The sequence below is a fragment of the Drosophila ficusphila genome, unplaced genomic scaffold, assembly GCF_018152265.1.
Source record: "Drosophila ficusphila isolate 14025-0441.05 unplaced genomic scaffold, ASM1815226v1 contig_198, whole genome shotgun sequence".
NCBI lineage: Eukaryota > Metazoa > Arthropoda > Insecta > Diptera > Drosophilidae > Drosophila > Drosophila ficusphila.
The window spans coordinates 7,351,849-7,367,144 of record NW_025064092.1 but is presented as its reverse complement, the minus strand read 5'-3'; the positions used below and the strand labels follow the sequence as shown (position 1 = coordinate 7,367,144).

At 46.4% G+C, this 15,296-nt stretch overlaps 2 protein-coding genes across 3 annotated transcripts; one reads left to right on the top strand and one right to left on the bottom strand.

Moving 5' to 3' along the window:
- Positions 1–1,169: 1,169 nt before the first annotated feature.
- LOC108095393 (AF4/FMR2 family member lilli) lies at positions 1,170–6,960 on the bottom strand. Of its 2 annotated transcripts, XM_017196475.1 has the most exons (2): positions 6,663–6,960; positions 1,170–2,967 (listed from the first exon to the last, which is right to left on the bottom strand). In XM_017196475.1, the coding sequence occupies exon 2, from the start codon at positions 2,923–2,925 to the stop codon at positions 1,213–1,215; it is 1,713 nt and encodes a 570-aa protein (XP_017051964.1). In that variant the 5' UTR covers positions 2,926–2,967; positions 6,663–6,960; the 3' UTR covers positions 1,170–1,212. The 2 variants fall into 2 exon arrangements, with proteins under 2 accessions (XP_017051964.1, XP_017051963.1); XM_017196474.2 differs by lacking the exon at positions 6,663–6,960 and having other exon boundaries at positions 1,170–3,279.
- Positions 6,961–11,524: 4,564 nt separating this feature from the next.
- Positions 11,525–15,271, top strand: LOC108095337 (protein HIRA homolog). Its single transcript, XM_017196419.1, has 5 exons — positions 11,525–11,663; positions 11,756–13,656; positions 13,745–14,109; positions 14,177–14,381; positions 14,445–15,271. Exons 1-5 carry the CDS (start codon positions 11,627–11,629, stop codon positions 15,096–15,098), a joined length of 3,162 nt encoding a protein of 1,053 aa, XP_017051908.1. The 5' UTR covers positions 11,525–11,626; the 3' UTR covers positions 15,099–15,271.
- Positions 15,272–15,296: the final 25 nt, after the last annotated feature.

Genomic DNA, 15,296 nt, shown 5'->3' with positions numbered 1-15,296 from the left:
CTGTTAAGTTGAGTTATAAATTTCCTGCAATTAGGTTGAATTTCAATTTCGCAGCTATCTCTTTTTGCTACTTACTTTGATTACACAATGATGATGAGCTCCACTTCCGTTCCTTTTTTTTTCTTTTTTGTTATCCCCCCATCTCCTTTTGCCGTTCATGCAAATTTTTATCGACAGCTTTTGGTGCAGACTGTACTCGTTTTTTTGATTTTTTTATGTTTCAGCTGCTGCTTTGATTGGCTTTCGGTGCACTTTTTCTGCCTCAATGTGCAGAAATTTGCAAACTCATGGATATCCATACGTTTGATAACACCGCTGGCTGGAAAAAACAAGGAGCCGCACAAATGAAAGCGGAAACGGAAACGAGCCTGGTGAACGCACAAGTCGCCACGCCCCCCGTTCACTTTGCACTGCATGTGTTGTTCATTAAGCAACCGGGTAGCAAACAAAATCAATGAATGGTGTAAAAATTAATATCCTGTGGCGCTGAAAGGGAACAGCAAAAAAAAAAAAAAAAAAAGCTGAGAGCAATGCAAGGGAATTGCGGAAAACTGCGGGGATTGGGAGGGAAATTCGGGGGCGTTGTCATCGTCATCAGCCAGCAGCCGGCAGCAGTTTTAATTTACACAAAGCGTAGTCAGGCGTGTAATGCTCCATTGGCGGTATGGTGAAGGTTTCTCTCTCTCTTTTTTTTTATTTTTATTTTATTTTTTTTCCTATTGGGTGGGCTGGTTGGCCAACAATTCGCGCGACGACATTTAAAAACTGCCTTGAGGCAGCAACAACAAGGAAGATGAACCAACAAGCGACGACGACGGCGTCAAATGATTTATGAAATTACTTTTACCGCTGCTTTTTCCCGAGGAAGCGGAGGAAAAACCAGCAAGGAGGAGGGGGTTTTCCCCCTGGCAAGGAAACAAATTTGGATGGAAGCTGTCAAGTCTGCTGTGGAAATGGAAATGGCTAATGAGACGGATTCATATCACTCTTCAGGATGGAATATCCATTTAACACATCTAATTTATGGCTGTTTCTATGCAACCTAACTTTATCCAACTTTTCCTTTAACTTTTAACACTACTCTTAGGTAAGTTAACCTTTGAACTTAGCTTACCCCATCGAAACCCGCTTTCCCCACTCATTAAATCCCCTCAAAATGCTTCGTTCACACCATTAACTTTATTGATAAACTTTTATTGCTTTTGCAGTGGATCAATCGATCTGCGTGATGGATGCCTCGTCGTTGCTGGAACACCGACTGCTCTCGCCATCCGTGCGATACTTGATCGAGTCGATGATCTCCACATCGATGTCGCAGTTGCCCTGTCCACCACCACCACCACCACTGCCATTCCCGTCCAGATCCGCACCCGCATTCGTGTCGCTGGAGTGCCGGCCCAACGAGTCATCGTCGCAGAGATCGGGAACGGAAAGCGAGGCACTAACCGAGGCCGACTCCGACTTGGCATCCGTGTCCTGGCTCTGCACCTGCGCCTGGTGTGCCGCAAACTGGCTGTAGAGACGCGGCAGATGTTGCAGCATGTAGCTGGCGCCCGACTTCGATAGATTCGCAGCTGCGGCGGCAGCAGCGGCGGCTGCCGAAAGATTTGCCGCCGTGCTGGAAGGCTGATTCTCCTTCGTCTCGCCGAGATCATAGTACTTGGCGTAGTGCTCAAACTTGCTGCCCAGCTGATTGGTTAACCCACCGCCGGTCAAGCCTCCGGTGGAAGCGGCGGCATTGGATTGGCACAGATTGATGGCATCGTTTTGGGCCGCCTTCGGAATGGGAACCGTGAAGGCGGAACCGTGGCGCTGCTTGCTCAGCAGATTGCCAGCCAGACCGGAAGCGGAAACGGAAGTGGCGCCCGAACTGGAACAGTTCGAACCGGGCGATCCCTCGTCGGCGATAATCGCATTGTTGCTGCTCGACAGCGGCGACACGTTCTCCTTCTTGCGATCGTAGATGTGACCCGAGACGCGCAGATCGATGAAGAAGTGCAGCGGATCGATGCCGTAGGGTGCGTAGAGCGGTGGATACCAAACTGGTGGCGGCGGTGGCAACACCAAATCCTGCGGCGGCAACGAGGCAGCCGGCGGTGTGTTGTCCTGCAAACTGGTGTCCAAGCCCGCCTTGTTGCAGGTAGTTGGCGGAGCAACTGTTGCCGTTGCAGGTGCCATCGGTGGCTTGGCTTCCAGTTTGGCATAACCATAGGGTGCAATTGCTTTGTTGGTCAGTTCGAGTGGCTTTTCCGGCGCCATTTGGTGTTGCAGTTGCTGCTGTTGCTGCTGATGTTGCTGCTGGTGTTGCTGATGATGCTGGTGTTGCTGCTGCTGCTGCTGTTGCTGTTGCTTCTCCTCGGCATCGCGACGCTCTCGCAGTTGCTCGTAGTATGGGCGATGCGACCAGGATCGCTTCCTTGGCCGTCGCACCAAGGCAGCCTGATGTTGCTGCTGCTGCTGCTGTTGTTGCTGCTGGTGTTGCTGTGCCGCCTGCTGCTGTTGCTGTTGCTGCTGCAGCTGCAGCACGCGCGCCGTCTCGTTGTTGCGCGCCTGCACCAGCGAACGCAGCATGTCGCTGAAGAAGAAGTTGTTCGGTCCCACGGGGGCGGAGTACAAATAGGGGGGCGTGGCAGCCATTAGCCGACTCACGTAGTCCTGATTCCTCAGCTCGTGGATGTTGCTCTTGCCGCGTTGCTGCGGGTTCTGCGGCGCTGTTGCTGTTGCGTCTGCTGCTGCTGCCGCCGCCGCTGCTGCTGCTGCTGTTGTGGGCGTACTGGGCGCACTGGGCGTGGCACTGCCAGTGGTTGCTGTTGTTGCTGCTGCTGCTGTTGCTGTTGCTCCTCCTGCGGCGGCAATGTTGCAAGGCATTCCCGCTGCGCCGCTCGACGAGATGTTGCTGCTGCTGCTGCTGCTGGTGTCCTTCATCGCTTGTTGTTGCTGCTGTTGCTGTTGTTGCTGCTGTTGCTGCTGGAGAAAAAGAAAGGGGAGAAACACACAAAGACGTTGGCTAAGTTCTGTGGCTGAAGTCACTCGAGATTTATATTTGTGTAGGAGGATATTTGCATTGTCTTGGGAGTGAAGTTTCCCCGCCTTTTCCATGCTACCGCTTTTCCATGCTTTCCATTACTCAAGGGACAATTAAATCGCAATTTTCTGTTTGCTGTGAGTGAGGATAACTTGGTTTTCGAGTGTGGGTTTTCTTGGGTGGAATGTCTTTAAAGTAAATTAAATAGAAAATGCAGAAAAACCCCTCCTAAACTTATGTAAATAAAATCTTAGAAATAATTAGGAGAATGAGGTATAATATAATATAATATCTATATAAAATATATATGTAACTATCTCCATCATTTGTATTTGAAATCGTTTATTATTTCAGATTTTCATTATCATTTGCATTTGATATCACTTATTATTTCAGACTTTCCCCGACCTTCAGTAAACTCACTTTATCACATATAGATCCACATAGATCCACCATCGCGTGGTCATAAACTTCAATATACATTGAACCCATTGTTCCACAGCTGCCGCCAGCTAAGCTACCTTTGTTATAACTTTATTAAGCCAACATCTGTGCTCAGTCCCCGAAAACAGTTGAAATTTGCATAGAAAAACAGGCGATAAAAGCGCCACCCCGAACGCTTTTCCCCACTTCTATTTTTTTTTGTACCGAGTTAAACTCCCCGCAGATTTTCCGAGCTGTTAATAAGCTTACACACATTGCGCCAAATTCCAGTAAATTAAATGTTTCAACAGCAGTGACATCCCCCTCTGCTCTCTTTACCCCCTCAACCCCCTTTCACCCCTCTTTTTGCCACGCCCCTTTTACCATTTCCGCGAACATTGGAGGACAAACTCAATTGTTGTGTTGCCAAACTGTTGAGGCACTTGACGCCGTGTCCTGGCTGCTTGTATCCTGCGCCTGTCAATTCTAACCAGGAGCATCCCGACACCCCCAGTTCCCCTCTTTCCCTCTTCACCAGCATCCCCACCTCTGAATTCTCCAACAGGCTGCCTTGTTGCTCTTTCATTTTCGCATTTAAAAAGTTTTTAACAAGCCACCGCCGACGCCTGTTACTAAATACCCTGTGATAAACCAGAAAAGGATTTGAAGGAATAGACAGGAAGTCATTGAAAAACAGGGGAATCACCTTTTAATGATAACTAACCTTTGCAGCAATATGCTTTTTTAAAAAATAAACCCATAAATTCAGTTAGAAGATGAATTTATCCAATTTAGTAAAAAATTGTATCTCCCCCATTAATTTTTGTATTATTAGTTAAGGTACTAACTAACTAACCTTTGCAGAAATCTGCTTATTAAACAATTTAATACATTAATCCTGGTAGAAAATGAACTCATGCTATTTAATAAATATTTGTATCTCCCTAATAAATTTTGTATTATTTTTTAAGGTACTCTTCTCTTCTGTAGATTTCCATCCACCAATTTGCATTCCTTCTGTTTATTTCTGCTCTTCCATGTTGGATTTGTGGCATTTTTTATTTTTATTGTTTTTTCATTTCGTTGTAAAAATATATAAAGTTTTCAACTGTCGCAAAAGGAATATGTATATGAGATTGGGGGACGATGGATGGCGTTGATTTGCATTTTTTGGCAGCCGTTGTTCGGTGGAGGTAAAATTTGTAAGAGGATCGGGGGAATTTTTGCGACAAAAGTTGAAATTAGATTATGCTAATTAAGGCGCGTTGGCGGTGGGCGGTGGGCGTTTGGCGGTGGAGTAGGTGTGGGCATCCTGGCATCTGGCAATCGGTGGGTGGGGGGTGGAAATTCCGTTGATTTTCCCGGCACTGATTGATGCTGGGCAGGGCTTTAATTGCCTCGGTTTTTTATGGGGATTTGCTTGCGGGTTGGAGCGAGCGTAACTGGCAGCATTTTAATATTCAATCAGCAGCTGTCTCCAACTTTCCTTTATGGCCCAAGCCCAAGTTTCTTCGCAACTTTTGTTCCGGCAACTACGAACTACCAGTGGCTGAGATTAATGCGCAAAGTGCATCCCGAGTTGGTCCGACTTTTGTTTGTCTTTCGTCTGCGGTGGAAGAAGCTGCGAACTAACTTTTGCATAATATTTTTAATGCGCTTCGCAAACAGTGCGGCAATTAAATCCAAAGTAGAGAGTAATCCCCGCGGGTGGTGAACAACCGCCCACTCGAGAGCCTGCCCAGCTGATTGATGTCGCATCATCGAGGCTGCGGATTTATGTGAGCCACCCCCGGCAGATGTGAATTCGATTGAAACGGCCGACTGCGGGCAACCCTTGTAAGCACACACTTAACTGGCACTTGGGCTGGGCAACCTTATAACATAATTACAGCATATCAAACAGCGATAAGTTGTCCACTCCACTCCACTCCTTTCCGAAACTCTCTGGAGTTCATCTCCCCACCCGTGGAGTTGGGCAGCAGCAGCAACCCTCGCAAGTTCACCTGGTGTGCAACCCCGAGCGCAGAATGGTTTCGTTTTGATCTTGGCAAGGCTGGATGACTCCTGCTAATGGCGCCCAACGTGGGGCTTTATAAGGAACTTTCAAACACTGTTTCTGCTGATCGTGTAATTATTTCCCGCTATTTGTAATTATACAACCTATTAAAAGATCAGAATTTAGAATCCAAATGAATAGCAACCTATTTTTAACAATAATAATTATAAATTACTTAGTGCTTTCTAAAAAATAAGAATCCAAATGAATATTAACGTATCCGTAACAATTATATTGAAAATGCGTAAGTCCTACAGTTACAACATTTCCACCTATAATCTATATGAATTTATAAATTACTTAGTGCTTTTCAGTCTTCCCTTTTTTAACCCTTGCCTGTCTGAGAGCCCTGCTCCCCGCCCTCTGTTCAAACAACCCCTCTCACACACACGCAAATACGCAGACAAATGAACTTGTTGGTTTGTTGGTGACATGTCGTTGCGGTGTTAACGTTACAGCGTTTGACTGCGAATTAAAATAATGTGCCACTTGTGGCTCTCTGTCCATGTGTGTCGACTGAGCGGCAGACAGGCAGAGACCCCGGCCCCGGCGACCGCATCCGGATCCCTGTCCGTTGTCCGTTGTCCGTATCTGTGTATCCGTGTCCGTATGCGTGTGCGTCGCCCGAAAATTTGACAAAATTTCATTTGCAACTTTGCCCGCTGCCGGAGACTCGCATGCAACACATCGTTGCCCAAATCGAATTTGATTTGAACCCTTTCTGACAGGTTCTCCATGATGGTTGATCCGAAAAGTGTTTGGTGTGTGGAGTGTGGAGTGCAACCCTTGGACGCGTTTGAGTTATGGCTAAATAATTTCACCAGCGGCACTTGGAAGTTCACGTTGGATTGTACGGGTGGATGGATTGATGTAGTGTGGATTTATTTCATTGAGTGCATAACAGATAGGACGTGTTGTTTGGATCAAATGTTGGAAACAAATGGAAAGTGTAAGGTTCATGTTCTCTAAACTTATTTGCTTAATTTTTTCCGTTTAATCTATTCTATATTTTGTTTTTAAGGCTTTAAAATTTGAGTATTTAAAAAAAGCAAGTTAGTTACCGATCCACAGTTTATTTATATGAAACTTATTTTTAAGCAAACTTTTAGTTTGCTTTTCAACACTTTCAGATCTTCAAATCGGATTCTTTATTCTCACCTTTGCTTTCGAGTTGAGTATATTATTCTATAAACATAGATTTTGCAGCTTATTTTGCTGAGCTCTATTCACTTGAAAAAAAATATTCAAATAATATAAACACTTAATGGGAGAACGCGTTGCTGGCGGTTTGAACTGCCGTCGATGACAGTTAAAAATCAAATGAAATGAGTGCCAGCAGCGGCAGCATTCAGGAAAGCAGAGCAGCAGCATCCAACGAGTCCAACGAGTCCTGAGGCCGAGACAGAAACAGAAACTGAAACTGAACAGAAAAACAGAGACCGAGTAGCCAGGACGAGGACGAGGACGAGGACGAGGCGAGTGTGTTCGGTGCGATTTTAAAATTATGAATTGTTGTAAATGAAACGAGGCGTAAGCAGAGCGCCAGCAGAGCAAAAGCGCCGCTTTTTTGACTACGTGGGTGGGTGGTGCGCCTCAGTCGTTGCGGGCATTGGTGGTGCGCATCGGCAGCAGCAGGCAGTAGGCAGCAGCAACATCACCAGCAGCAACAGCAGCAACAGTGCAAAAGCGTTGATGGAAACCACCCTCGGAGAAAGGTAGCAAGTTTTGCAAATAGGACCAAAAAGCAGAGCGAGACGGAAGCTCATTGGTCCATGGTTTGATCGCTTGTGTCACTCTTCCCTCATATTAAGCTGAGTGAGATCGCGGAAGAATCGGAAACTAAAATAAACAGTTAGCAAATGTCCTGGAAAATTGAAATTTATAGTCTCTTTTTATTAATTGGCTCCCAACGTGGGAACCACGTAAACTCGCTGTTATTTATTAAATACGAATGAGTGTTTCAACCTTGTTATTTTTTGTAAAAGATAACATAAACCGCTCTAGATTCGTATGTGGTATATAAATGTATATATATTTTTGGATCTTTTTTGCATATTGCTAGCAACGTTGCCCGTTTTCAATTACCATTGGAACAATAGATGCAGTCCTTGGCTATGGGCAACGTGTTGCTAAAACGACAGCCCAACTTGGGTGGATTGGGTGGATGGTTGGATGGTTGGATGGGTTCGTTGGTGGGAGTAGGATAAGCTTATAATTTCTATTACAATGAAGGCATGCAGAAGCCGTTGGATATGTAGAACGTTACGTTGCGTTGCGTTGCTTTCTTTGCTCAATTTTTTTTAGCTGGCACCGACTGTTTGCGACTTCATTAGCGACACCTCCCCACAAGCTGTTGCCAAGCAATTGCATCGCATGTCTGTGTGCCGAAATCACTGAAACAAAATCTTCTAGAATTCCAAATTAAAACTTTATATTTACTTTTCTACTCAAATCATTTATTTAGGTTTTACAGAACAAAATCTTGTTGAATTCCAAATCATTTATTTGGGTTGTACAGTTTGTATCTTTTTCTCTAATAATTTATCAAGTGTATAACTTATTTATTTATTATATTTAAAGTTTTTCCGCTGAGTAGTTGTGCAATTTGCCGCAGGCTTTAGGCATTCGAGTCCACAGCCATAGCTTTGGAAAACTCGTGTTCCTTTTTATTCTGAGCTGATTTTCTCTTTTTTTTCGACTGCTGCGTGTTGAGCTTGTTTGAAATAAATACCGCATTTTTCGCAGTAGTTGTTGGCTGTTGTTGCCACACGTTCGCTGCGTGTTTGCCACCCACTCGCAGTCTTTTGCAAAAAAAATATAAAAAGCTCCCATGGCTGCACATCAAACGTCAGCACGGAAGGAAGCTGTTGCTGGCCAGTTTGTGGGTGGTTTGGGGGGTTTGGGTGGGGCATTCGGCATTGTCTAGTGCTCCCTCACCCACCGAACCACCGAACCAGCGAACCACCGAGCAAAGACCCTCACCAAACCATTTCTGCCATTTCGCCAAACGGAGGCTGTGAATGTTTACACTTTGGATTTGGTTCTGGTCGTCGCATTTCCCTTCCACCTTCCCATTTTTTTTCTACCATTTTTGGTTGGACTCGACTCTCTGCTCGAGATTTAAAATGTATCTCGGTTAACGGTTGTTATGGCAATCCATTTGGGGCAGGAGATCTGGATTTACAGCGTGTTACAGCGGCTGTTGCAGTCGGGGGAATCCCCGTTCTAAAGTTTGGCAGTTCCGGTGGCCAAAAGGAGTAACATTTCGGCTAGATTTACCTTTCCGATCAGAGAAGTCCCTGGCTTGAAAACCTTTTATTAGATAAAAGGGTTCAAACAAAAAAAAAAAATTATTCTTTTGTGGTTCACATTAAAAAATTAATAAAAAGAAGTATAGAATACCAGAAAAATGTATCAAACATTATTGGATAGCATATGTCTCTAAAACCTCTCTTTTTTTGCAATTTGAAAATCTGAAGAAACTTCATATCTTCATCTATTTTATAGCTGCATGCAACGACGTCTCACACATGCCACACAATTTGTGCCACTTTTGTGATGCGCATCCATTTCCGCTTGCCGGCACCACCCAACCACCCAACCGCCGAACCACTCGCTTGCCATATTATCCTTGCTTTTATTATGATTTTTTTCACATTTCACTCGAGCGTTGATTGAAATGTTGAACGAACCCACACACACACACACACACACAAACACACATATAGACAGATAAACAGATAGACAGAAGGTTTGAGGTGGTTGGGTGGTTGTGAGCAAACAAAGCGGTGCGAAAGGGAAGGCCATACGTTGGGCGGCTGCGGTGGGTGGTGGTGGGTTGTTCGCTGGGTTGGCTGGGCTTATTTGTTTGTTTGCATGTAAATTGCAATGTGCCACCGTTCTTAGCCTCCCCTAACCCTTCCCCCTTACCCACCACTCACCACCCACCACCCACCACACCCACTCGCATTTGCTTTCAATTTTTTAGATTTTAAACTTTGTTTCTTGTCTTTTTGTTAAATGTTTGCCGCTCTCTCCGCTGATTGTCCTTTGCTTTTAGCGCCGCACCACCCTCCATTTCTCGTTTATGAGTGGTTTCTGTGGTTGCTGGAACGTCCATCATCCATCCATTCCATCCAGCCATCCCGCTATCCATCCATCCATCCATCCATCCATCCATCCATCAAGGACAATCAAGGCAGACGCTCGCGAGCTTTTTGTGGGTTTGATTTTTGTTCTCAGGCTCAACAAGATTTCTTTTTTTTTTCCTTTTCCCAAAAAAAAAAAATAACAAACTGCTTTGGGCTGTGGCTAATGAATTAGTGGGTTGGATATTTGAAACTTTTTTGGTGAAGTTTTGAATTAATTAAGTAAAAATGTTATTTCCTGCTTGGGGAGGGGTTTATTTATTGCAAAAAGATTTGAAAGATTTTGATCAATTAAGTTGATTAGTTTAGGATTATTTTGACTTCGATTTATTGCAATTATTAGCATACATTATATTTATTTATAATAAAATATAAAATAAATACATTTCAAAGCTTAGAAGGCTTCTATTAATATATATATATTGCAATCCACCTGCCTTTCCTGCAGAATCCAGCTTTTATGCGTGACAATGTGAACAATCTTGAGCTGCTTAAGTGCCGCTGGCGTCGGATTTGCCAAATATCCGTCAGCCATACCGAGAGCCACAATGGATGTCCTCGTGGAGGATGAATCCCAGGAGCAGGATCCGTTTCCACACACCCATTTCCACACCCATTTCCACTTCCATTTCCATGCACTCATGCAGACTGTAATCGCTTTACGTGCGCTTTGTTGACAATTGTCAAGTGGCATTGAGAATGATGCGGAGGAATCTGCCGGAAAATCTGGGGGGGTGGGAAAAATCGGAGGAAAATATGGTGAAGAATCTGGGGAAAAGGGGAAACTTTAGAGGAACATCATTGATGCCACATGTTGTTGCCGGCGACAGATGCGTTGGATTGCAAATTGTCCCAGGTAAAGTGGGCTCGTAGTGCTTTTATTTCGATTTTCACTTTATTGAGACAGTTCGGATTGTCAGTCAATTTGCGGCTTGTGATTTGCATTTGGTGAAATCGGTGGAGGGGGAAGAGCATCCCCACTCTGGCGAGGCAAACAAACAAGTAAGCAAACAACATATTTTACGACAATTTCCCTGTATGCAAATTAAGCAAATGAGAAATTGTGCAAAAGCAATTTCGTTTCTAAATCGCTTGATAAACTTGGGATTCTTCCTCTCAAAATATTTGTCTTATTTTGATTTACTTGATCCCTCCCCCATCCCCATCCCCCATTCCATTTTCCCCAACCACGCCCATAGAATAAGGAGACCAATGGCAGCCAAGCGCTTAGGAAAACTTTCGTGTTTTAGTTGGCGCTTTCCTCGCTGTTCGTTTCCTTTCGTTAGTTTTACTCCTCCCCCCGAGTTGTGGTACAAAAAAAGTGGTAAAAGTGGGGCCTATGGGGTGAAAGGAGGAGGTGTGTTAATCTAAAGAAATAATTTTATGAATTTAAACGACAAAACCTTAAAAAAAACACTAATTTCTGTCATTTTTTAACCGCTGTAGAAATTGCTTATTTTTTACAGTAAAACCTGCATAAAAAGCTAAAAATCATTTTATTTTAAGGAGGTATGCATTTTCTATAGTTTTTCGAACTGCTTGAAAATGTTGAATACCAGGTTTTTCAAAATTGGCCGGAAAAAAATTGGCCATTTTTTGTAGATTTTGTAAGGGGTACCCTTACCAATTTTTTCGCCCCATTTCCGACACTTTTTTTCAGTAAAACCTCCATAAAAAGGCCAATAGTTATTTAATTTTAACGGGGAATGCATTTTCTTAAATGTTTTTCGGTCCTTAAAAATGTTGCATACCAATTTTAGCAAGTTTCCCAAATTTAAAAATAACTCATTTTGGCGCCCATGCAGTGTGACCAGTGAAGCCATATGCAACACTAGAGAGACAGGAATTGGTATTACAAGAGCAATAAGCTGCGGCCACACTGCGGCAAGCTGTTTATTTAGTTAAACTTATTAAACTTAACTTAATTTAAACATAGTTACCCACAAAGTATAGTTAATTATAAGTCCACCGTAAATGCGGCTCCTCAAGCCGGCTTGGGTGCATCACGATGGTGAGTGGCGGGCAACCGGAAACCGTAATGCCGGCAAAATCCGGCAATATATACAATTTGCTGTGTAAATTAACCATTGTTTTTGCCGGCAGACAAACAGATATTCTCGGTGGATATCCATCAGGATTGCACGAAATTCGCGACTGGTGGCCAGGGTAGCGACTGCGGCCGCGTTGTCATCTGGAATCTGCTGCCGGTGCTTTCCGACAAGGCGGAATGCGATGCCGAGGTGCCGAAGATGCTGTGCCAAATGGACCAGCACTTGGCCTGTGTCAACTGCGTGCGGTGGTCACAGAATGGCCAAAACCTGGCCTCCGGCTCGGATGACAAGCTTATCATGATCTGGCGCAAGTGCGCGGGATCCAGTGGAGTCTTTGGTTCCGGTGGCATGCAGAAGAATCACGAGTCCTGGAAATGCTTTTACACACTGCGCGGCCACGATGGCGATGTGCTGGACCTGGCGTGGTCACCCAACGATGTCTATCTGGCCAGCTGTAGCATCGACAACACGGTTATCATTTGGGATGCCCAGGCGTTTCCGCATGCGGTGGCCACGCTGAAAGGACACACGGGTCTGGTGAAGGGCGTGTCCTGGGATCCGGTGGGTCGCTTCTTGGCCTCGCAGTCGGACGATCGCAGCATCAAGATCTGGAACACCATGGACTGGAATCTCTCGCACACGATAACCGAGCCGTTCGAGGAGTGCGGCGGCACCACGCACATTTTGCGACTCTCCTGGTCGCCGGATGGCCAGTATTTGGTGTCCGCACACGCCATGAACGGCCGCGGACCCACCGCACAGATCATCGAACGGGAGGGCTGGAAGTGCGACAAGGATTTCGTTGGGCATCGCAAGGCGGTGACGTGCGTGAGGTTCCACAACTCCATCTTGAGGCGCCAAGTGAACGAAGGCAGTCCCAGCAAGGCCCTGCAATACTGCTGCCTGGCCGTGGGATCGCGCGATCGCTCGCTCTCCGTTTGGATGACGGCCCTGCAGCGACCGATGATCGTCATCCACGAGTTGTTCAACGACAGTATTCTCGATCTTTCCTGGGGACCACAGGAATGTCTGCTGATGGCCTGCAGCGGCGACGGCACCGTTGCCTGCCTGAAATTCACCGAGGAGGAGCTCGGCAAGCCCATCTCCCATGCGGAGCAGAGCAACATCATGCAGAAAATGTACGGTACGGTTGGCAATGGGCTGGGCAAGCACAGTGCACTCCTGGAGAATCCGAAGCGATTGCTACTGCCCCAAGGAGACAAGTCCGTGAAGTTCCCACTGAACAACAACGAGGGCAACCAGCGACCCATTAGCAAACAGACGGAAACGAGGACCAAGGACGGCAAGCGGAGAATCACGCCGATGTTTATACCCTTGCATGAAGAGGGACCCACCTCCCTGACCACCAGTATAGTTTCCAGCAGTGGGTCGGCGGCCACAGCCCTCAGTTCCTGCTCGGCAGCCAGTGGAGCGGTTTCGTGTGCTGCGCCCACGGAGAGCGCTGCCACGCCCCTAATGCCACTGGAACCATTGGTGAGCAAAACGGACTTGGGTCGTCTTGATTCCAGGCTGAAAACGAATCCCGCCAGCCAGCGCCGGCAGTCACAGCCCTTCGATCCTGGCCAGACCAGCGAGCTGCCACGGTCTCCACGACTCGAGGAGCACCAGAGCAGCACCAGTGGACCCAGCAATCTCAATGTCACTGCCACCGGAAAGAGTGAGTTTGTCAAGGCCGCTTTGGACTATCGTCTTCATGTGCAGAACGGTCATCTGAAAACGAATCATGGGATGCTCGCGAAGGTCACCGCTTCGGATTCAAAGGAAATGCTTTGGGAGTTTTACGTTGGATCGCCGGTGGTCAACCTGAATCTGTGTGGAAAGTATGCCATGCTGTGCTCCCTGGATGGGAGCATGCGACTCATTTCCATGGAGACCGGCTGCCCAGTCTTTCCGGCCATCTCGCTGACCAGTTCCGCCGTGCATTGCGCCTTTGTGAGTCCGGATAAAAAAACATTTCTTTTTCCATTTTTTTCCTAAAAACAGAAAATCAAACAATTTACCTTATTGCATATCGTTTTAGAGTCCGGACAACAGTTTAGTGGGCGTGCTAACCGAGTGTGGATTGTTGCGGATTTGGGACATTGGCAAAAAGGTCATCAGCTTGGCGGCCGGATGCTTGGAGCTGCTGAATAAACACGGAACAGCTGTGCAGTTTTCCGTGACGGATCAGGGAATGCCGTTGATTGGCTTTCCCAGCGGCAACTCGTACTCATACTCGACGAGCCTGCAATCGTGGCTAGTGCTGGCCACCAAGGATGCGATCATGTACCACGGCATCCGGGGAACTCTGCCCAGGGACATGGACCAAATGCAGGAGAAGTTCCCCCTGCTCAGTATGCAGGCCAGCAGTCAGAATTACTTCTGTTTCACTGGCGGCATGGAGTTGTAAGTTATAGATAAACCTAATATCTACTTAAACAGCTACTAATTTTGGTAAATCTCTGGATTATAGGAGACATTCGGAGGCCTGGCAGCAGAGCGCCAAAATCAGGTTCATTGAGAATCAGATCAAACTATGCGAGGCCCTCCAATCCTTGGATGAACTGCAGCACTGGCACAAGATGCTCACCTTCCAGCTGGCCAGCTTTGGGAACGAGAAAAGAATGCGTGTGTTCCTTGACGATTTGCTTAGCATTCCGGAGCCGGGAATTTCACAGGTGAGAGGATTCAATCTGTAAAGGGTCCTTTGATTTATAACATATGCCTCCATCCCGCTCTAGTTTGTGCCAAAGTTGGAACTGATGCAGTGCGTTCTGGATACGCTGAAGCCACATTCCGAATGGACGCGCCTGCACTCGGAGTACGTAGAACTGCTAAAGGAGTGCAAGTCTGAGCGGCAAAAGGATATATTTGCCACACCCGCGCCACCACAGCCGAAAGCTGCCTCCTCGTCAGCAGGTTCGTCCCCAAGCGCAGGACAGGCTGCAGATGAGGCAGCCGGAGAAGATGCAGCCGAAAAAGGAGAAAACACAGCAATTGTTGGAGAAAGAGACAAAGAAAGGGGATCACCGACGGCGGTGACAACAGGTTCGGGCACTGCGACAACCACCACCACTAGCAGCTCCGTTTCCTCCTCCGGATCGTCTTCCTCCGGCTCCGGATCCTCCTCATCTAACTCGTCCTCCTCGTCATCGCTGTCAGTGCCACCGCCTGCTCCTAGTCTCTCGCCAGAGATCCAAACCATAGACTCGCCCACCGTCTGTTTAGATGAGCTGCTGTCGCCCTCATCCTCACTACCTCCGTTGGACACGTTTCCCGTGGGCGTTTCGCCCGTGTCCACGTCCGGTGGCGCCGCCTCCACATCTCCAACCGCTTCGGCAGCGGCAGTAGCTCCAGTTGCCAGTTCCACAGTCGCTGAAACAGATCAGACATGAGACGAAAGACTCCTATCCCTAATAGCTCTTTTTAATTTGGTCTTTTCCCTAAGCTATAAGCGTTAAATATAAAACATTTGTACCGAATTATTTTAGAAACTTTGCATTCTTTCTGCCTGAAACGAAAAACCATCAGTTATTTTGTAAAGCATTAAAGTTGAGTGAAAATTGAACTGATTAAACATCAGCTGCCAGGCT

Excerpts from the sequence above, each read along its gene's own strand:
- LOC108095337 (XM_017196419.1), top strand. The coding sequence starts at position 11,627 with ATGCGGCTCCTCAAGCCGGCTTGGGTGCATCACGATG. Across the intron at positions 13,657-13,744 it reads CCGCCGTGCATTGCGCCTTT|AGTCCGGACAACAGTTTAGT; the intron begins GTGAGTCCGGAT and ends ATATCGTTTTAG. Across the intron at positions 14,382-14,444 it reads CGGAGCCGGGAATTTCACAG|TTTGTGCCAAAGTTGGAACT; the intron begins GTGAGAGGATTC and ends ATCCCGCTCTAG.
- LOC108095393 (XM_017196474.2), bottom strand. The coding sequence starts at position 3,099 with ATGGAAAAGGCGGGGAAACTTCACTCCCAAGACAATGCAAATATCCTC.